General features: G+C 42.0%; 1 protein-coding gene across 12 annotated transcripts in view; it reads left to right on the top strand.

Moving 5' to 3' along the window:
• c2cd5 (C2 calcium dependent domain containing 5) overlaps positions 1 to 23,287 on the top strand; it is a 148,837-nt gene that overhangs the window by 39,543 nt on the left and 86,007 nt on the right. For 7 of the 12 annotated variants that reach the window (XM_068058906.1, XM_068058896.1, XM_068058900.1 and 4 more), the window contains one exon: positions 8,522 to 8,673. In XM_068058906.1, the coding sequence (XP_067915007.1) occupies positions 8,522 to 8,673 (152 nt within the window). Of the gene's footprint in view, positions 1 to 7,704; positions 7,830 to 8,521; positions 8,674 to 14,133; positions 14,335 to 23,287 lie in introns of all 12 variants that reach the window. The other 5 variants (XM_068058907.1, XM_068058908.1, XM_068058899.1 and 2 more) reach the window with 3 other exon arrangements.

The following is a 23,287-nucleotide window of genomic DNA, read 5'->3' on the forward strand; positions in this document are numbered from 1 at the left end:
GGACCAAGTGGAGCCAACAAACTTCCTGAATTGACATCTCAACTTCACATTGGTATTGATGCACATCATTTTAGATATCAAATCAGATGTTGGAGGAACCAACAACGACACAGCTCCATGAACATCCTCCTTCAGAAACTACAAAACTACGGCATCTGGTGAGGGCAGCCCTGTAAGTGCTTGAAATGTTTTCAGCCACTCTAAGTTTGCCCCCACATATGGTCAGCTTTGTAAAAATGGCGACAGCCACTGTGTTGATTCAGATAGGACTGCAGGCCCAGTGCCAGACATAAGTTAGTGCCAGGCACATTTAGTATTGCCTGAAGCAAGGCCTTTTGGAGCATGTACCAAGTTGCCCAAGGCATATGGTTACTCTGTTGAAGTTCAAGAATTCTTGACATTATTTTGGTCAGAATGTTTTTTTCCCTGTGCTCAGGATTTTCTTTCAGACGGAAGTACTCCTCAGTACTTCCCTAATTTCTGTGTCAGAAAATGTGAACACAGATCTATTTAATTTATTCTGTAAACGAGAAAGGCTTCAATGTGCCATCCTGACAGAGATCCAAGTTGCTTTCCCTCCAGAGCTGCTCTAGTGATGCCAGTGGCCAGGAGGAAGGAGTTACCTGCACGTAGCTTGGCTGTGTTTGTTCTAATGTGGCTTCTGATTTCTGACTGGCTTAGCAGCTCATCTGAAACTACCCAAGAAAATACACAACATATGATTTCCTGTGATTTGGGCAATTCCAATTTGGTCTTTGGCCAGTTCAAAGTTCCAATCTCCACGAGAATTGAGAATTGCCAAATGCAGACGGCTTTCCCTGTCAGTAGTGTAACCAGGGTAACTCTGGCATTGGGTGGGCTTAAGCAAACCCAGTAGGCAACAAATATTTTGAATGTATAATTGTTCTCATGCAGAAATTGGGCAAGTACTTTGAACTCGCTACCATATGGAGTAGTTGAGGTGCATAGCACAAGTGCATTTAAGGGAAAGCCAGGCAAGTCCATGAGGAAGAAAGGTGTAAAAAGATATATTGAAAGAGTGAGATGAAGTTAGGTGGAAGGAGCATTAGCACAGGCAAAGCCAATGACCAGTATATGGCGGCACAGTGGCGCAGTGGTTAGCACCGCAGCCTCACAGCTCCAGCGACCCGGGTTCAGTTCTGGGTACTGCCTGTGCGGAGTTTGCAAGTTCTCCCTGTGTCTGCGTCGGTTTCCACCGGGTGCTCCGGTTTCCTCCCACCTCCAAAGACTTGCAGGTTGATAGGTAAATTGGCCATTGTAGATTGCCCGTAGTATAGGTAGGTGGTAGGAGAATGGTGGGGGATGTGGTAGAGAATATGGGATTAATGTAGGATTAGTATAAATGGGTGGTTGTTGGTCGGCACAGACTCGGTGGGCCGAAGGGCCTGTTTCAGTGCTGTATCTCTAAATAAATAAATATGTAGTAAATTCAATGTAATATTTTTCCTTTTGCACTTTCCTTCTCTTCAAGGGACAGTGCCTTTGTTAATTTCTCTGCTCCTTGATATGGCCATTCCTATTTTATTTCATGGTTAAGCAGCATTCAAAAAGTATGGGGAGTAGTGTTATCTAGTTTTTGAAAGTATTATAGATAAATCTCATTCTAAATTCTGATCTTCAAACCTTTGAGCATTGTTTAATTTGAGGCAAATTATGCACTTGCGGTTGAGTAGCACTAGCAATGCATAGGTACATTAAATTGTATGCACAAATCTTGTGTATATATACAAATTGTAATTATGTATAAAATGTGCATGAAGATATGACTTGCACATCAAGTTTTATGGTATTCTATTTGTGTATTGCTAAATTTAAAAATCACATGTCAGCAACTAATGTCAAGAATCAAATTCTTCCATTAATGCAGACTATTTCATGATTCTGGAGCATTTCTCAGATTTGAATTTTGTGCATAATCATTCCCTGCTTTCAGCTTTTAAAAAATTCATGAGACTTGGTAGGTATGAGTAATGCTTTCCTTTAAACTGGAAGAAGCAACCAACTCCTATTATGCTTTTTGTTGCAGAGTTCTGCTGTCTGATTGTTCTTGAGCAATTAATGCTTGCTAGAGATTTATGCCTGCATTTTTCTTAAGCAGCACCTTGGTTTGTTGTAAAGTAAAAGATTCTAAAGGGGACTTGAAAAGCTACTGTCCTAAGATGAACTCTATCAGCAGTGGCACTTGTATCAGGGCACTCATTATAAAAAGATTTCTGTGCCAACTTTTGAATCTAATTTCTACCATTTGGTTAAATTTGTATTTATTAAGGTGATGAATGGAACATTTGAAATGAGTTTACAGCTGGTAGAGAACAAGGTTTATCTTGTGCGTTTTAAACTAAGCTCCCAGAGATAAATGGGCAGTGTTTTGATCCACTGTACACTAGTTCCCCATACCTGAACCTTTTAATAAGATGCATTGTTTTTGAATGTCTCTGAAATAGATGTCCCAAATGTTGTATCCACTACATGATATCTATTTGTGTCGCTCCCAAATAAATCATTCTAGAAAAAGAAAGGTGTGCATTTATATATCACCTTTCATGACCTCCGGATGTCCCAATGAATGTAGCTTGTTTGAAAACTTTAAATAATAACAGACCAAAGTAGTTATAGTAGCCATTTTTAATTTTGCGAACTATGAATCCAAATATCCTAATACATTTCCATGCTTGACTAGCTGAGTAATGGTTAAACTAGTAAATGGGGGTAAAGGCTTAGGTGGAACAGAAGTATAAACCATAGTTTGAAAACAAATGCAAGGGAAAAGAATAGAGTAACAGTCAGAAATTGTGCTTTTGGCACTACAGGTAAAGGGAAAACTAAGATGTAAAGTAATTCAACCAAGAAAGGGAAATAAGAAACGTGTGAGTAAAACATTAGAGCAGAAGGACATGTTAAGTTGTGTGGCCCAAATAAGCATATCTTATACAAACACACAGAGTATAAGAAACGAGTTCAATGAATTGCAGGTGCAGCTTTAACGTGGAGGGTATGACATAGCAGCCATTACTGAGACATAGCTGCAAGGCAGTCAGGGCTAGGAACTAAATATGCCAGGCTTTAAGGACTGCAGGAAAGATGGGGAATATTTTAAGAGTGGGCAGAGTAGCCTTAGTGATTAAGGATGAAATCACTTCAATGATAAGAGAGGAGATGACGAGGTGTAAGCAAACAGTGGAGACTTTATGGGTAGAATTAAGAAATGGAAAAGAATTTAAGACTGTCATGGGAGTTGTGTATAGGCCCCCTGGTAGAAGCTGTGAAGTGATAGAATGTATGAATGCAGAAATTAGACTAACCTGTAGAAAAGGCAGGGTTGTTCCAATAGAGTTTACATTTCACATACCTTGAGATAAGCAGTCTAGCACATGTCAATAAGGTAGTGAATTCCTTGAGTGTGTTTGGGATAATTTTCTGCAGCAATATGTTCTAGAATCAACAAGGAGGCATGTTGTATTAGATTTAGTAATGAGCCAGATTTAGTTAACAGCAGTGTGTGAACATTTATCTAATAGCAATCATGATATGATTGAGTTCAACGCAGTGTTTGAAAGGGACAAATGTGAAACTGCTACGAAGATTCTAGATTTGATAAGACTGACTTCATTGTGATGGGACAGCGACTGTCGACAGTTAACTGGGCAAATCTGTTAATGGGTAAAATGACACAAGATTATTGGGAGGTGTTTGAGGAAGAATTTATGATACAGGACCAGATTATACATCTCAGAGGCAAGAACTCTACTTGCCAAAAATAAAAAGCAGCCATTAGCAACTAAAGTAAGAGACAACATAAAACTAATAGGAAAAACATAAATAATGTTTAAAAAAAGCACAGATTCTGGTGAATGGAAGAGATACAAAGAACAGCAAAGGGTGACAAAATAGATCGCTAGAACTGTAAAAAAGGGAGTATGAAAAGAAACTTGCAAGGAATATCAAAATCAACACTGAGAGACTGGAAAGGCTAAGGTTGTTTTCCTTAAAGCAGAGAAGGCTGAGGGGGGGGGACATGATTGAGGTATACAAAATTATGAGGGAAATTGATAGGTTAGATAGGAAGAAACTTTTTCCCTTAGCGGAGGGGTCAATAACCAGGGGGCATAGATTTAAGGCAGGAGGTTTAGAGGGGATTTGAGGAAACATTTTTTCACTCAGAGGGTGGTTGGAATCTGGAACGCACTGCCTGAAGGGGTGGTAGAGGCAGGAACCCTCACAACATTTAAGAAGTATTTAGATGAGCACTTGAAATGCCATAGCACACAAGGCTACGGGCCAAGTGCTGGAAAATGGGATTAGAATAGTTAGGTGCTTGATGGCCAGCACAGACACAGCCAAAGGGCCTGTTTCTGTGCTGTATAACTCTATGACTCGAACACAAATTTTTACAATTAAATTCAGAAAAACAGGGTGATCAGCAGTGTGGGCTCCTTAACTGATAACGATGATATTGTCATTGAAAATAAGGAAATGGTGGACATGTCGAATAATTACTTTGCATTAACCTTTACTAGAGGTAGTGGACAGCATGCTGACATCCCAGGGTAACTAATATGAAGCAGGCACGGTGACTTACCAAAATTAATATAAGGAAAACAGCAATAATGAAGAAAATAATGGCACTAAAGAGTGACATATCCTGGGACCAGGTGATTTGCATCCCTGAGTTTATACAATTATGCTTGTGTTATATAATCAATTGTCTATCTTTTTATAGAGCAAGTTCGAATACTGATTGCCTTTAAGGTAACTGTCCAACCTATGTTCATACATCCTCTCACGTTCCTTAATTGATTTTTTAAGTTTCTAAATTAAGTGTGTCACATATAATACCAGGATACCCAAAACCACCATCAGGGCATGGGAGATAATTCTAAACCAGGGGTGTTGCTGCATATTTGACCCCCAGTTCCATAAGTCCTCCCACCAAGTAGAATTGTTTATCTCATCAATCTCATCTTGTAGCTTCTTCGACTGTTGTTCCAGTTTGTAGTACACTCCACCAATGGCTTTTAGATGCTGCCTCTCGTCACCCATTTTCAAGATATTAAGGGGAACAGATAGGGTAGTGCTATGATCCCCGTGGAGATTACCAACAAAGCAAAAGAATTGAATCCACTGACTGACCCCAATTTAGGAAACAAAAAAAAAACAAGCGGACAAGATTCCACCTTTAAAAATTTTACTTTAACTCTCAAACCAAAACCAACATAAATTAACATGAACTAGCAGTTAAATCACGGTCGACATATATATCCTAAAGGTTACACGTTAATTATCAGATACAACCAAGATGATCCTTACGAGTCTTCTGAGCAGCCCTATCAGCAAGTGGTCACTGAACAGTCCCAAAGTTCATCAAAATCATGAACTTACTCCGGTAGTTTTCCAAGTCCTGTCCTCCAGGATGCAGACATAGAAGTCATAATGTCCCATCGATAGCAAGTGATGTAATCTTCCCTTTAATAGTTTGGTCTCGTCACCTCTTGAACAACCTGAGCCTTGTCCACAACCGTCCTAATGCCATGGTTCCACTGATAACTCTTAAGTCACCGAAGACAGCTGCTGTAAGTCGTATTCACCAATGCCACCTCGCAGAGTCTACTTTCCTCAGCCTGCAGCCTGTCTTTTTAAAACAATCATTAGCTCCCAGCTTATCTCTTCAAAACAACAACTGGCTATAATGGTTGTTTCCACCCACTGCAGAGTATTCTTCTAAACTGAAACCTGAGCTCCAGTCACATGTCTCTGCTCACATCTCTGATCATAAATAAAACTTGGTTTTAAACTACTTTGAACCAGTTTTGTCTCCTCCAGAACTCTCTGGAGCTTTCAGTTTCTTTTCCCAATAAATTACTCAGAAAAAAATCCAAACTTTGAATCCAAAGTTATAGCACCTAACAGGTCATTTGGCAAAGTCATCTCTTCAAATAACGATCTGCAGACGCTCCTCCCCAATGGTCTCGCATCAGAAGCTCCATCACAGAACCAGGCCTTGGAACTCCTCTACAAATAGCAATTGATGCTAGATCAGTTGATAATTTTAAATCTGAGATTGATAGATTTTTGTTATCCAAAGGTATCAAGGGATATGAGACAAAGGCAGGTACATGGAATTGACATACAGATCAGCCCAGATCTCATTGAATGGTGGAACAGGTTCTGTTCAGAGGGGCTAAATGGCCTACTCCTGTCGGTGTGTTGTTGCATCAATGGTAGGCTGCATTATCCACAAACTAATCATCCATGCAGCAGACAACTGATCCCAGGTACATGGTCAGAAGGAGGCATTCAATGAACAGGCAATGTTTACTCAGTAGTAGATGGAGAAATTCGGTACACTAGTCAGCTTTAGCTATTTTTGTTCATCTGTTATGGAGAGGCAGTGATGCAAAATGTCTTTTTTCTTCCCTGTCTACCAGAGAATACTTTATGGTTGTATTGAAAAAAAGGAACTTTATTTCCACAGTGGGCAGATTATTTTAAAATAGGTAGCTATGTTAACAAATTTTGTGTTGGTCTGGTCATGCCTTTAAGGGGCATTATAATCTCTCAATTCCAGGACAGGGCAATCAGTTTATGTTGGAAGTGTGTATTACTTGCCTGCATCCATTAGCTTAATTCAGTTGATTGAGGTGACCTACTGTCTTGGATAAGAATGACACTTAATTTGCTCAATACTTTCCTGAAGCATAGTATTCACATCTGTAATTGCTTGCCTGAGCTTGAACCTGGGTGTCAGTTAAGTGAATTAACGTAATTCAGGAAAGTGTTGATGTTCAAATGCTAGGGTGAGAAAAATGTTTTAAATAAATTGGAGAGAAATATGTTTTACAATGATGACAGATTAATTTGGTATGGCTCTCATTTCGTAAATTCTCATTTTTTTAAAGGTGAAATAGAGACCCATCACATTTATTTGTTTTATTTTGCACAATTTCCTTTACAAATATAGATCAATTCAACTTTTGAGTTCTGTCCACAAAGTGGAGGCATTTTCATTGATTTTCAGTAAATAGAAGAATATGTCAACTGTGGCTGTTCTTCAGTATGCCCTAGCAGCTAACTCAGCAACATTGGCAGAAGAAGTTGCCTGTCCTCATAGTTGGTCCATAATATATGGGACCTGAGGAGAGGTAAATAAACAATATGTCATCAGAAAAGAGAATAAACATTCTTAATTTTCTCCCACAGAATACAATTCTGAAGATACGATCTAGAACTCTGAAGAACATTTGCTCTTTTTACTTACAATATTGTTTTTCCACATAACACTAAAGGTTGCATGGCTGATTCTAGAAAGCTGGAGAATTAGATGGAACAAAGCATTAAAAAGAACTTAATTGTACAAGATCTACTGGCCTTTGGATGAGTATAATAATCTAAAGATCAATATTATAATCTTAATACTCATTCAAATGTGGGTTAATTTGAATTTCACTGCCAAACTCCCCAGCTTTTCATGTCACTTTTAAACTGCTTAATACATGCATGCTGGTTATGTCTGCAGATATTTCCTGTTGGGTACTATGTAGTTTCTGGTAATCCTACTTGTATATTATACCAAAAAGTAACAATGCTTGCTGAATACCTTGAGTCCCTCACATTTGTGGTTTTTTAACATTTACAGTTCTACCGTGTGTATTTTTGTTTCTCCTGGCTCCTGCTTCTCTCTGTCAGGTCTCCTTTGGTGCATCAGCCAAGCCATGGATGCCGTTCGACTCACAACAGCCCAATTCATACTGCTACAGGCTCGAGACTAACTCAGAACTTCTCTGTATCTGTTCCTACACTCATCTACACTGGTATGAGACTACACAGGTTGAGGAGCTGGTGTGAGATGGGCCATGGGCATAGGGATTGAGTGAGTAAAGCCAGGCAGGCAGCATAGGAATGTACCATAAATCTTTAACCCCTTCTTAGCTTAAGCAATAGCCCAGCTTCCAGAACAAGACATATCAAGTCAGAATTTTAGTAGATTTGAGCCCAACGTTTCTAAAGACAATACCGAAGGAAGTTCTGGTTTCTAGCTTACCAATGGTTTGAATAAAACATGCAAAAGCTTTACTTACCAAACCTTCTTGTTTTCATTTTTAACTGTGATGCACTATTTTGGTGTTCCGGAATAAGGAAACATAAGTTTCAGTTCTGCATTCTCGAGCTTTCTTTTGGTTACCTAATTAAAATGTATTGTGTATTTTTAAAAGTCATATTTCATGCTGTTTTATTTACATGATCATCTTGCTCAGGTTTCCAGTACATGGTTTGATTTGTGCTCCAGAATTTTTAACCTGTTTCCTGTGTGTAATGTGCAAACCTGGGCAGCCATTTCTCTTCCCAGAATCTTCAGTGTATGGACAGCATTTCTTTGCCTTTTGGCCTCGTCCCCAGCCTGCACATAGAAGCAACTGCTGTTTCCCCTGTATTTGGATCATTCCATCATTGCTTAGATCCTTAGCACAGGGTTACTGAATGTGTTTCCCGCTTCTTCTGGCAGGGTTCCCTTCAGTGAAGATCCCAACCCTGTTACTCATTCATCTGGACCCTCCACCCCACTGAAAAATCAAACCTATTCCTTTTCACCTTCCAAGTCCTACAGTCGACAGTCCTCCTCTTCTGACACAGATTTGAGTTTGACACCTAAAACTGGTAAGGCACCTCCACCCCGCTTCTTTTTTTGTTGTAAATTTGTGTTTTTTTGTACTTGAAACACCTCATTCTGTTTGTCAAAACCCTAATCCTCTCATTGAACTATGAAGAGCAGAAAACTGAATCAGACTAGAAATTTTTTTTTAAAGTCTTTGAAGCACAATGAATGAATTCAGATGCTGTGGAAATATCTTTCTTTATTATAGCTGGACACATTTAAAATGCAAAAGCTGAGCTATTGTCTGTCTTCTAGAAAATAAAAATAAAATTGGATACTATTTGGGTATTAAATATCTTTTCAGCCCCCCTTAATTTCTACCACGAGTCTATAGTAATTTGGCTTACAAATGTCTGAACATCTGAATGTTAGGTCTGCTGTGTCCAAACTGTTCAGTCTGGATGTTTGTCCTTTTTTATATTGATGCAAAGGATCTCAATTAAAACAGTGTTCAGGTAGTAGTTTAAAAACTGTGCCAAAAGGGGCCCGTTTTAAAGGAAGTGTTCTTTCCAATCACTGCACTTTGGGAGCCAGTTGGTATATTTGAGATGGTGCTAGGTAAATGGAGCTCAGAAGTATTGCACAATAATAACCTGGACTGTAGCTCTAAAATATGACCTATTGTGTAAGACCATGAATGCACATAACAGACATCTTTTTAATATTTGGTGTTCTGAGTCCTACATTTTCACACTTGAAGTTACTAGAGTGCACAAATTTAATGATCTTAAACAATATCTATGTAGAATATCAGCTATCTGCTGTGTAAAGAAAATTCTGATTATTGATGCAGTTGGATTTTGCTATTTTGCAAATGCTAATTTTCTTCATGATCGACTGGAGAAATTCCGGCAGCAGTTTTATCTACTTTAGTGTATAAAAACTCTTATTCTAGACTGTTACTTACTTTCCTGTGGTCAGCAGCAGAAACATAGAAAACAAAAGTGTTGGAAACACAGTGGTAAAGAGCAATGGCAGGTGAACGTTTTGGTTAGGGTGCTGTGGAACTGAAAAATCAAAAGATAAATGAGCATTTTAGTAGACTTGGGTAGAAAGGCGTCGGGCAGAAACAAATAAAGTATACCAAGAAATGAGACAATCCTGTCACAGGTGGAATTAATGGGTTTTGTGAACTTCAATCTTCTGAGAAGAAAACTGGGTTGTTAAATGATAGATATTTGAAAAGAAGCATGCAATTAGCGAAGACAGTCAGTGGTCCAACTAATGAAAAAGGCTAGAACTTGGAGAAAGAACACAAAAGTCTGCAAATGCAGGTATAAAGTGAAAACTGAAATGCTGGTCACATACAGTGGATACACCAGTCTCTCACTATCCTCACAGTAACTGAGTATTCCTTGACTAGCTTCCACATTTACCGGATCATCATACATTATCGTCAACAAAATTCCCCATCACCAAGCACATTTTAACAATTCTTTTTGTTTCACCCTGCTGCCTTTCAGGAGGAACTGCTCCTTCTTGGATACACTTGTTCACTATTTCATAACCCCCAACTTCCAGCTGTCCTTTCCCCAGTACTTTCCTGTGCAACACCTGCCTGTTCAACTCCACCTGCACCATTTCCCAGGCCTCAAACATTCCTCTCATGACAGGCAGCAATAGATACCCTGTCATAGCCAGAGGCTCACCTACAATGGATTCTCTTCATGCTCTCGCATCTCTGGTGTCCCCCAGTCATCTATCCTTAGCCCCCCTCCTTTTCTCATATACATGCTGCTCCTTGGAAACATTGTCTGAAAGCATAGCATCAGTTTCCACATGTATGCTGATGCCACATCACTCTACCACTCCACCACCTTTCTCAATTCCTCCACCATCTCTAAATTCTGAGACTGCTTGTCCGATATCCAGCACTGGATGAGTAGAAATATTCTTCAGCTAAATTTTGAGAAGACTGAAGCCATTGTTTTCGCCCAAACTCCATTCCTTAGTCACTGACTCCATCCCTCTCGCTGGCGACTGTCTGAGGCTGAACCAGACTGTTCTCACCTTGGTGTCATGCAAAACTCTGTGATGTGCTTCAGACTATCTATCTGCGCCATTACTAGCACCATCTGTTTCCACTTCCATTACATCGCCCAATTCTGCCCCTGCCTCATCCCATCTGCTGCTGAAATTATCATCCATGCCTTTGTTACCTCTAGACCTGACTATTCCAATGCACCCATGAATGGCCTCCCACCTTGTACCCTCTCTAAACTTGAGGTCGTCCAAACTCTGCTGCCTGTGTGCTAACTCGCACCTGTGCACCCACCCCCCCTGTGCTCGCTGACCTACATTGGTACCTGGTTAAGCAACACTTTGGTTTTAAAAATCTTATTCTTGTTTTAAAATTCCTCCATGGCTTCATGCCTGCCCCCCTCTCTCCCTCCCTCTTTCTCCCCCCCCCCCCCCCCGCTTCTCTCTAATCTTCTCCAGCCCTACAACCTTCTAAAATCTCTGCACTTCTTCAATTCTGTTCTCTTAACAGATCGCCAATTTTAATCGCAATTGGAAGCCATGCCTTCAGCATTCTGGAATTCCCTCACTAAACCTCTCTGCCACTCTACATGTCTTTCCTCCTTTAAGAGACTCCGTAAAATCTACCTCTTTGACCAAACTTTTGGTCATTTGAAATAATATCTGTTCACGTGGCTGTGTCAAATTTTGTTTATAATGCTGCCGTGAGGCGCTTTGGATTTTATTGCTACATTAAAGGCATTATATAAATACAAATTGTTGTATGTGCACTACTTTCAATCTACTGCATCGTATTTTCCACTTTCTGTGCTGTCTCGTCTACATCAGGGAAGACCAAACACTGATCACATGAAACACTGAGGCACATACCTCTGTTTTGTCCACAAGAATGACATTGAGCTCCCGTGGCTCACTACTTGAACCCATGCCCCTTTTTCATTCCCACTGTCATTTCTTTGTCTTTGAGCTCCTATTCTTCTAACCAAACTCAGTGCGTGCTTCAGGAACAGCATCTCATTTTTCTTGGCACTCTGCAGCCCTCTGGTCTGAACGTTAAATTGGATGCATATTCCCCATATTCCCCACAGCACGAGTTGTTGATCATGAAGGAAAGCTGATACTTCATACGTTAGACCCTTTGTCAGAGGTTGGCTTTTTATTTCTTCCTCCTGTGGTTTTCTTGCCCATGTTTGACTTAAGGCCATGAATCCAAAGTCAATGCTGAGGTTTCCCAGGCCCACACTCCCCCCTCTCCACACTCAATGCTCTTGGGACAGGGCATATCCAGAGATGATGAAGGAGGAGTCTGCAATATTGGTTGATGGGTATGATTCTGAGTATGACTGCTGCTTGATTCGTCTGTGGGACAACTGTCCCAACCTTGGCACCAGTCCCCAGATGTTAGGGAGAAGGACTTTGCAGACCAGGTTGGGTGTGCAATATGTTGTGTCCTGATTCCATCCCAAGATCACAACCCAGTGGTTGTCTGGTTTTATTCTTTGAAGGATGTTGGTATAAACCCTGTCAAGGAGAGTATTGTGTGCTGAGTTTTAGCCCCTCCATTCTGCTGCTGATAACAGTTAAAAGTTGGAAAAATGTAACCATTGCATAGAGTTGCCACCTGATTTCACCAGTTTTTGATGTTTCAAAACTTGGAAGGAGTTGCATAGTTACAGAAGAATATATGGCCCAGATTTTGCGGTCAGCAGCAAAGTGAGCAGCTGACCTCGCGGAAAACTGGCCACAAAGATCTAGCAGAGATCTCTGTGGCATGGATTTCCCCTTTCTTAATGTTACTTTAATTCTGGTGTCAGCTCCGGGGATCTCCAGTATCCAACAACAATGGTGGCCTCGAGTAGGCTAAGCAACCAATCGCATTGAAGAATTCTTACAGACAACAAACGAGGAAGTAAAAGTCACTGATTATCCTTTCCTTTTTAATTTTACAGACAGTGAAATAAAGATTAGGATGTACACATGGGATTATGGAAGAAGCTGAAATATCATAAGCAAACTTTTAATTTTTAAAATTATTTTAAAAATCTATGGGTTTTTTTTATGATAATGGAGAAATTTGGCATTCCACAAATATACAATTAATTTTTACAGGGCCAGATTGGTTGTTCAGCAGTAATTATAAACTTAGTAAGCCATTAAAAATCCAGTTATATCTCATTAAACCAGGTAAGTTTTTCAAGGGTTTTTACAGTGAGACAAATGGCATAAAAGTTGGAAGTTCACGATAATTTAAGTGATTTCTAAAGATTTCCATCTGCAGGGAATCAGTGACAGCAACCTCTAGATTTCCACATTTAACTGCGTTTGCCGAGACCATCAGTTGCTGTCAGTTTCAAAGTTGTAATGATGGCAAATGCTGACAGTTTCACTGTTATTACAACTGCAAAATCTGGGCCCATGAATTTCTGCTTTAGCAGTAACCTTTTTCACTGAGAAAATACCCTTTTTTTTTTGAAGGATGCAGAAGAACTCAACCCAAATTTAACCTATGCCTTTCCTTGTTATTGTGCTCTACTTTGAAACAGTTTTGCTTTCTATTAAGCATCTCTGCATTTGTCAGAATATCTATAGGCTGGAATGGATTGTGAATTAGATGAGTCCTTTTAGCTAAACTGAGAGCCTGATTGTGAACATATTTTAAAAAAGGTCCAGTTAAATCGGTACCAAAGTTAGGCAGTGAAGGAGAAAGTAGGTTTTTAATTTTAAATATAAAAACAATGGGAATACAAGTACTCTGTTTTCAGAATAAAAGCAAAATACTGCAGATGCTGGAAATCTGAAATACAAACAGAAAGTACTGGAAATACTCAGGTCAGGCAGCATCTGTGCAGAGAGTTGAAATGTTGAGTATTTCCAACACTTTTTGTTTATATCTCTGTTTTCAGAAGTTGTGTTGTATCTGAGTTAAGGAAGAAAAGTAACTTTTGGGAGGTATTTGTAGTAGAGCAAAGCAGAGGGAAATGTACTTCAAAAAGATGGTCCCCAATGGGTGTATAAAACAAACAATGTCACCACCTGTGTATGGGTAGGCGCACTGTGGAAGCATCTCATTGACGGGGGTGTCCGATTCACTTCAGCTTGCTTAAGATGTTTTTCCAAACTGCAGAGAAACCTTTCGCTAATGTTTTCTTTGAAAGACAGTACGTTGCTAGCAATTAACTGAAACACCCAAAGGGGTAAACTTTTTTAAAATTTAAATAAAATACTCAATGCCCATTGCAAGTGCCTTATTTTAAGTCAATATACAGAAAGGTGTTTGTTTTTTAATTGATTGCATCAGCCTCTGAAAGTTTTCATTGGTTCTTTGTGTATTTTGTGTATATATGTTCATTTTGCCAAATGTATATCTAATTTGTTTTGCTTTCATATGACTTTCCATGCAGTGTTTTCTTCACCACCTGTACGTGATCTTCTGAATCTCCAACTTCTTTTTCATCTTTTTTTCTGCTACTTTTCTACAGCAGCACCTTTCCCCGAGGGACCTCGGATTTTCCTCTTTTCCAGTTCCCCTCCTCTCTTTTCCAGTTCCCCCCATCATAAAAGTACACATCTCCTTCACTTGAAGGCTCTGCACAGCCTTACCCCTCCTCACTCTGGCTATGCGAGTCCAGTCTGTCTGAGGAAAACTGTATCTTTCAATGAAGAGTTGCTTCTAACTGCCTCTGGTAGGATTGATTGATGTAAAAAAAACTACTTCTTTTTAGAAAACCTGTGTTGCTTAGTACCTAAAACTTTTTTGCTTACATTACATTAAAGCAAACAGTCAGACCAATGTGCCTGAATTGAGGAAAAACAAGAGCATGCAAAAATGGAAACTGTTCTGACTTCAATTGGCAAATGAGCAGTTATTCAAGAAAAACAAATCAAACTAATGTACATTTCTGTAAATAGCAAATTTAAACTTTATTTTGCTCTGCACATAACAGTTGCTAGTAACCCAAAAGTTTAGAACTTAGCTACAAATTTGTCCTAGTTAAATGTTTTCTATTGTAGAAATTTACAATGGAGATGGAATGGGGAGGAGGGGGGCGGAGAAGTTATGAATATAATTAATCATGGCTATTAGTTATTGGGAACTGCTTCATTCATTCATCACATTTACATAGCTCATTAAATATTTGTCTTGTTGAGTGTTCTGGTTGCTGTGTGCAGTCCAATGCTTACTTTATACATTTGTTAATGTTATTGTTAATTTGGTTATGCACTTCTCTGTTGATCCAGTTAAGGCTGATTGTCTTAAAACTATGTTTCTTTTCATGATTTTTTTAAGTAGTGTGTTTTAATTCTGTATTGTCCTTTCTTCAGTGCAACCTCACATGAGTTTGTTTTTCTCTTTTAAAAAGAGAGTTATAAAATTGTGTGCACTATTGCTTTTTACTGTTTACTCCTTTAAAGAAAATTAGCTTATGTGAACCAAAGGCCTATACAGTAGTATCGGTAAGTCTGCACTGTTTCCTTATCAAAGGCACAGCTAAAGCATTTAATACCGAAGTTTAGATTGGGCTTTTCCTTAAAATTCTGTTTATCCTTACAATTTAAAAAGTAATTTATATGAGTGTTTATGAATTACGAGAAAGTGATTATTAAAGAAAATAATTTCAGTAGTAAAAAAACTATAGTTGCAAAAGTCAACGGCACGTAATTTAAAAAAAAAGGTAGATCTCCCATTTCACAGGGAGTCAGGACCAAATCTAGCGTCAGGTAAGGTAGGGTTGATGGGATAATTAGACCAGAATCCACAGTTCCCATTTTAATGTGTTGCATTCTGTCAATGAGGATGGGCAGGTGGTTGATGTGTCAGTAGGGGAGCACTTTGGGACCAGTGACCATAACTCTATTAGCTTCAAGATAGTTATGGAAAAGGATAGGACTGGTCCTCAGGTTGAAGTCCTAAATTGGGGGAAGGCTAATTTCGATGGCATCAGACAGGAACTCTCAAAAGTTGAATGGGAGAGGCTGTTTACAGGTAAAGGGACATCTGGCAAGTGGAAGGCTTTTCAAAGTGAGATGGGAAGAGTTCAGAGCCGGTATGTTCTTGTTAGATGGAAGGGCAAGGCTGGCAAGTTTAGGGAACCTTGGTTGATGAGGGATATTGAGGGTCTGGTCAGGACAAAGAAGGAGGCATATGTCAGGTGTAGGCAGCTGGGATCAAGCAAGTCCCTCGAGGAGTATAGGGGATGTAGGACTACACTTAAGGGAATTAGGAGAGTGAAAAGGGGCCATGAGATTTCCCTGGCAGATAAGATAAAGGAGAATCCTAAAAGATTCTATAAGTATATTAAGAGTAGAAGGGTAGCTAGGGAGAGAGTAGGTCCCTTTAAGGATCAGTGTGGCAATCTACGTGTGGAGACACTGGAAATGGGCGCGGTCTTAAATTAATATTTCTCGTCAGTATTGACCATGGAGAAGGTCATGGAAGCTAGTGAGTTCAAGGGACAGAACAGCGATATCCTGGAGCATATCAGCATTACAAAGGAGGAGGTGTTGGAGGTTTTGAAGTGCATTAAGGTGGATAAATCCCCAGGGCCTGACCATGTGTATCCTAGGATGTTATGGGAAGCAAGGGAGGAGATTGCTGGGGCCCTGGCAGAGATTTTTGTATCATCGTTAGCCACGGGTAAGGTACCAGAAGACTGGAAGATAGCTAATGTTGTGCCTTTATTTAAGAAGGGCAGCAGGGATAAGCCAGGGAACTACAGGTCGGTGAGCCTTACATCAGTGGTGGGAAAGTTATTGGAAGGGATTCTGAGAGACAGTATTTATATGCATTTGGAAAGGCATGATCTGATTAGGGATAGTCAGCATGGCTTTGTGCGTCGGAAATCATGTCTCACGAATTTGATTGAGTTTTTCGAGGAGGTGACCAAGAGGATTGACGAGGGCAGGGCTATTGGATGTTGTCTACATGGACTTTAGCAAGGCCTTTGACAAGGTCCCGCATGGTAGGCTGGTCCACAAGGTTTGAACACATGGGATCCAGGGTGAGGTAGCAAATTGGATACAAAATTGGCTTGGTGATAGGAGGCAGAGGGTGGTAGTGGAGGGTTGTTTTTCAGATTGGAGGCCGGTGACCAGTGGTGTGCCGCAGGGATTGGTGCTGGGCCCTCTGTTGTTTGTCAAATATATTAATGACTTGGATGTGAATGTAGGGGGCATGATTAGTAAGTTTGCAGATGACATCAGAAGAAGGTTGTCTAAGGTTACAGCAGGATATAGATCAACTAGGAAAGTGGGCAAGGGATTGGCAAATGGAATTTAACGCAGACAAGTGTGAAGTGATGCATTTTGGGAAGTTAAACCAGGGTAGGACATATACAGTGAATGGCAGGGCCCTGGGGATTGTTGTTGAGCAGAGAGACCTTGGGGTGCAAGTACATAGTTCCGTGAAAGTGACAACACAGCTAGACAGGGTGGTGAAGAAGGCGTATGGCATGCTTGCCTTCATCGGCCGAGGCATTGAATACAAGAGTTGAGCCGTCATGTTACAGTTGTACATAACATTGGTTAGGCCTCATTACTGTGTGCAGTTCTGGTCGCTGCACTACAGGAAAGATGTGATTAAGCTGGAGAGGGTGCAGAAAAGATTCACAAGGATGTTGCCTGGTTTGGAGGGCTTGAGTTAAAAAGAGAGATTGGATAGGCTAGGTCTGTTTTCCCTGGAGCGAAGGAGGCTGAGAGGGGACATTATAGAGGTATATAAAATTATGAGAGGCATAGATAGGGTAGATAGCCAGAGTCTGTTTCCCATGGTAGGGGTGACTAAAACTAGAGGGCACAGATTTAAGGTGAGAGGGAGGAGGTTTAAAGGGGATCAAAGGGGTAAATTTTTCACAAAAAGAATATTGGGTATCTGGAATGAGCTGCCTGAGGAGGTGGTGAAGGCAGGAACAGTAGCAACATTTAAGAGGCATCTGGACAGGTTCTTGAATGAGCAAGGCTTAGAGGGATATGGAATTAATGCAGGCAGGTGGGATTAGTATAGATAGGCATTATGGTCGGAATGGATGCGGTGGGCTGAAGGGCCTGTTTCTATGCTGTACGACTCTATGGCTCTAATATTTTTATATTTTCATTTAAATTCACACGTCCATAGTTACATAGAAACATAGAAAATAGGAGCAGGAGTAGGCCATTCGGCCCTTGGAGCCTGCTGCACCATTCATTATGATCACGGCTGATCATCCAACTCAGTAGCCTGTTCCCGCTTTCGCCCCATACCCTTAAATCCCTAAGACCCAAGAGCTATATCTAACTCCTTCTTGAAAACATACAATGTTTTGGCCTCAAATTCTTTCTGTGGTAGCGATTTCCACAGGCTCACCATTCCCTGGGTGAAGAAATTTCTCCTCATCTCAGCCCTGAATGGTTTACCCCGTATCCTTAGACTATGACCCCTGGTTCTGGACCCCCCCCCCCCCCCCCCCCCCCACCCACTGGGAACATCCTTCCTGCATCTACCCTGTCAAGCCCTGTTACAATTTTATAGGTTTCTATGAGACCCCCCTCACTCTTCTGAACTCCAGCGAATATAATCCTAACTGACTCAATCTCTCCTCATACGTCAGTCCCACCATCCCGGGAATCAGTCTGGTAAACCTTCGCTGCACTCCCTCTATATCAAGAACATCCTTCCTCAGATAAGGAGACCAAAACAGCACACAATATTCCAGGTGTGGCCTCACCAAGGCCCTGTATAATTGCAGCAAGACATCCCTGCTCCTGTACTCAAATCCTCTTGCTATGAAGGCCAACATACCATTTACCTTTTTTACCACATATTGAACCTGCATGCTTACCTTCAGCGACTGGTGTACGAGAACACCCAGGTCTCGCTGCATATTCCCCTCTCTCAGTTTATAGCTGTTCAGATAATAATCTGCCTTCCTGTTTTTGCTACCAAAGTGGATAACCTCACATTTATCCATATGATACTGCATCTGCCATGCATTAGCCCACTCACACAACTTGTCCAAATCACCCTGAAGCCTCTCTGCATCCTCCTCACAACTCACCCTCCCACCCAGTTTTGTGTCATCTGCAAATTTGGAGGTATTACATTTAGTTCCCTCATCTAAATCGTTAATGTATATTGTGAATAGCTGGGGTCCCAGCATCGATCATTGCGGTACCCCACTAGTCACTGTCTGTTATTCGGAAAAAGACCCATTTATCCCTACTCTTTGTTTCCTGTCTGCCAACCAATTTTCTATCCATCGCAATACACTACCCCCAATCCCATGCGCTTTAATTATACATGCTAATCTCTTATGTGGGACTTTGTCGAAAGCCTTCTGAAAGTCCAAATAAACCACATCCACTGGCTCCCCCTCATCAACTCTACTAGTTACATCCTCGAAGAATTCTAGTCGATTTGTCAAACATGATTTCCCTTTCGTAAATCCATGCTGACTCTGCTCAATTCTACCACTGTTCTCCAAGTGCTCTGCTATAAAATCTTTGATAAAGGACTCTAGAGTTTTCCCCACTACAGACGTCAGGCTGACTGGTCTCTTATTCCCTGCTTTCTCTCTACCTCCCTTTTTAAATAGTGGGGTTACATTAGCTACCCTCCAATCTGCAGGAACTGTTCCAGAGTCTATAGAATCTTGGAAGATGATACCAATGCATCCACTATTTCTTTTATTTTTTTTTATTTATTTAGAGATACAGCACTGAAACAGGCCCTTCGGCCCACCGAGTCTGTGCCGACCAACAACCAGCCATTTATACTAATCCTACATTAATCCCATATTCTCTATCACATCCCCACTATTCTCCTACCACTTAGCTACACTAGGGGCAATTTTACAATGGCCAATTTACCTATCAACCTGCAAGTCTTTCGGAGGTGGGAGGAAACCGGAGCACCCGGCGGAAACACACGCAGACACAGGGAGAACTTGCAAACTCCACACAGGCAGTACCCAGAACTGAACCCGGGTCGCTGGAGCTGTGAGGCTGTGGTGCTAATCACTGTGCCACTTCCTTAAGTACTCTGGGATGCATACCATCAGGCCCTGGGGCTTTATCGGCCTTCAATCCCATCAATTTCCCCAACACCATTTCTCTACTAATACTGATTTCTTTCTGTTCCTCTCTCTCACTAAGCCCTGTGTTCCCCAACATTTCTGGTGTGATATTTGTGTCCTCCTTTGTGAAGACAGAACCAAAGTATGCATTTAGTTGGTCAGCCATTTCTTTATTCTTCGTAATAAATTCCCCTGTTTCTGACAGTAAGGGACCTACATTTGTCTTCACCAATCTTTTTCTCTTCACATACCTATAGAAACTTTTACAGTCAGTTTTTATGTTCCCCACAAGCTTGCTCTTGTACTCTGTTTTCCCCTTTTTAATCAATCCCTTCGTCCTCCTTTGCTGAATTCTAAACTGCTCCCAATCCTCAGGTCTGTTGTTTCTCCTGGCAAATTTATATGCCTCTTGGATCTAATGCTATCTCTAATTTCCCTTGTAAGCCAGGTTACAATAGAAACTGCCAAAATGAACTTGTCACACTTAACTGGTCTGGCCTTCATGTAAGCCCAGGCCCACAGCACTGTGGTTGACTCTTAAATGCCCTCTGAAATGGCCTAGCAAATCACTCAATTGTATCTAACCACTACGAAGTCAATAAGGAATGAAACTGGACAGATCACCCGGCACCGGAAACGACAATTCATGGCCTGCTCAGGTCAGGAAAAAAAAAACCCGACCCGAGCCCAACAGAACCACACCGGACCCGCGTCACTCCACTTTTTCCCCAAGCCCGACTCAACCACCGGAATGTTCACTTTACCTACCTTCCAATTCCGAATCTGCAGACGCTGCAGCATGAGCGCAATGACATCAGAGAGACGCTCACTGCGCAGACTCAGTGTTTCTCTCCTTGACATCCCGGACTCCCAGCTGAGGTAGCCTTTTCAACTTTTGGCACTTACTGAACTCAACTTCCCAGCAGAGCAAAATGAAATACTGTGTGTGCCCGACCCAGACCCGTGCCCAACCCGACCTGAGCCCGAAAGCCGGACCCGGAAGAGCGACCCGACCCGAACCCGAACCTGACAAGTCGTTGGGTCACGTCGGGTTTGGGTCGGGTAGCAGGTCTTTAACGAGAATGTCAAAACCAGCCCTGTCGACCTTGCAAGGTCATCCTTACTAACATCTGGGGGCTTGTGCCAAATGTTAGAGAGCTGTCCCACAGACTAGTCAAGCAACAGCCTGACAGTCATACTCACAGAATTATACCTTCCAGAATATGTCCCAAACACAGCCATCACCATCCCCGGGTATGGTCCTGTCCTACCAGCAGGACAGACCCAGCAGAGGTGGCGGCAAAGTGGTATGCAGTCGAGAAGGAGTTGCCCTGGGAGTCCTCAACATCGACTCCAGACCCTATGAAGTCTCATGGCAGCAGGTCAAACATGGGCAAGGAAACTTCCTGTTGATTGCCACCTACCGCCCTCTCTCAGCTGATCACTGAGTACTCCTCCATGTTGAACACCACTTGGAGGAAGCACCAAGTGTGACAAAGGTGCACAATGTACTCTGGGCAGGGGACTTCAACATGCATCACCAAGAGTGGCGCTACCGAGCCACTTGTCCTCACCCACCCATCTGCCTACCGCAGATACATCTGTCCATGACAGTATTGGTAGGAGTGACCACCACACAGACCATTTGGAAACGAAGTCCCACCTTCACATTGAGGATACCGTCCATTGTGTTGTGTGGCACTACCACCGTGCTAAATGGGATAGATTTCGAACAGATCTAGCAGTGCAAAACTAGGCATCCACGAGGCGCTGTGGACCATCAGCAGCAGCAGAATTGTACTCAACCACAATCTGTAACCTCATGGCTCGGCATTTCCCCCACTCTACCATTACCATCAAGCTGGGCGACCAACCCTGGTTCAATGAAGAGTGCAGAAGGGCATGCCAGGAATAGCACCAGGCATACCTTAAAATGAGGCGTCAACCTGATGAAGCTACAACACAGGAATGCTTGCAACGCAGAAAGCGATAGACAGAGCTAAGCGATCCCATAACCAACTCATCAGATCTAAGCTCTGCAGTCCTGCCACATCCAGTCGTGAATGGCAGTGGACAATTAAACAACGAACTGGAGGAGGTGGCTCCACAAATATCCCCATCCTCAATGATGGGGGAGCCCAGCACATCAGTGCAAAAGATGAGGCTGAAGCATTTGCAACAATCTTCAGCCAGAAGTGCCGAGTTGATGATCCATCTCGGCCTCCTCCTGAAGCCCCCAGCGTCACAGATGCCAGTCTTCAGCCAATTCGATTTACTCCGCATGATATCAAGAAACGACTGATGGCACTAGATACTGCAAAGACTATGGGCCCTGGCGATATTCCGCCAATAGTACTGAAGACCTGTGCACCTGAATTGCTGTGCCCCTAGCCAAGCTGTTCCAGTACAGCTACAACACTGGCATCTACCCTGCAATGTGGAAAATTGCCCAGGTATGTCCTGTACACAAAAAGCAGGACAAGTCCAACCCAGCCAATTACCACCCCATCAGTCTACTCTCAATCATCAGTGAAGTGATGGAAGGTGTCGTCGATGGTGCTATCGAGTGGCACTTGCTTAGCAATAACCTGCTCAGTGATGCTCAGTTTGGGTTCTGCCAGGGCCACTTAGCTCCTGACCTCATTACAGCCATGGTTCAAACATGGACAAAAGAAATGAACTCACGAGGTGAGAGTGATTGCCCTTGATGTCAAGGCAGCATTTGGCCAAGTATGGCATCAAGGAGCCCTAGCAAAACTGAAGTCGAGGGGAATTAGGGGGAAAACTCTCTGCTGGTTGTTGTCATACCTAGCGCAAAGGAAGATGATTGTGGTTGTTGGAGGTCAATCATCTCAGCTCCTGGCCATCACTGCAGGAATTCTTCAGGGTAGTGCCCTCGGCCCCACCATCTTCAGCTGCTTCATCAATGACCTTCCATCAATCATAAGGTCAGAAGTGGGGATGTTCGCTGATGATTGCACACTGTTCAGCACCATTCATGGCTCCTCAGGTACTGAAGCAATCCATGTAGAAATGCAGCAAGACCTGGGCAATATCCAGGCTTGGGCTGATAAGTGGCAAGTAACATTTGCGCCACACAAATGCCAGGCAATGACCATCTCCAACAAGAGAGAATCTAACCATATCCCCTTGACATTCAATGGCATAATGATTGTTGAATCCCCCACTATCAACATCCTGGGGGCTACCATTGACCAGAAACTGAACTGAAGTAGACATATAAATACCGTGGCTACAAGAGCAGGTCAGAGACTAGGAATCCTGCGGCAAGTAGCTCACCTCCTAGTCATAGAGTGATACAGTACTGAAACAGGCCCTTCAGCCTGTTCTGTGCCGACCACCCATTTATACTAATCCTACATTAATCCCATGTTCCTTACCACATCCCCACCAACCTCCTACCACCTACCTACACTAGGGGCAATTTACAATGGCCAATTTACCTATCAACCTGCAAGTCTTTGGCTATGGGAGGAAACCGGAGCACCCGGCGGAAATCCACGCGGTCACAGGGAGAACTTGCAAACTCCACACAGGCAGTACCCAGAACTGAACCTGGGTCGCTGGA

The sequence above is a fragment of the Heterodontus francisci genome, chromosome 27 (genome assembly GCF_036365525.1).
Source record: "Heterodontus francisci isolate sHetFra1 chromosome 27, sHetFra1.hap1, whole genome shotgun sequence".
NCBI classification, from domain to species: domain Eukaryota; kingdom Metazoa; phylum Chordata; class Chondrichthyes; order Heterodontiformes; family Heterodontidae; genus Heterodontus; species Heterodontus francisci.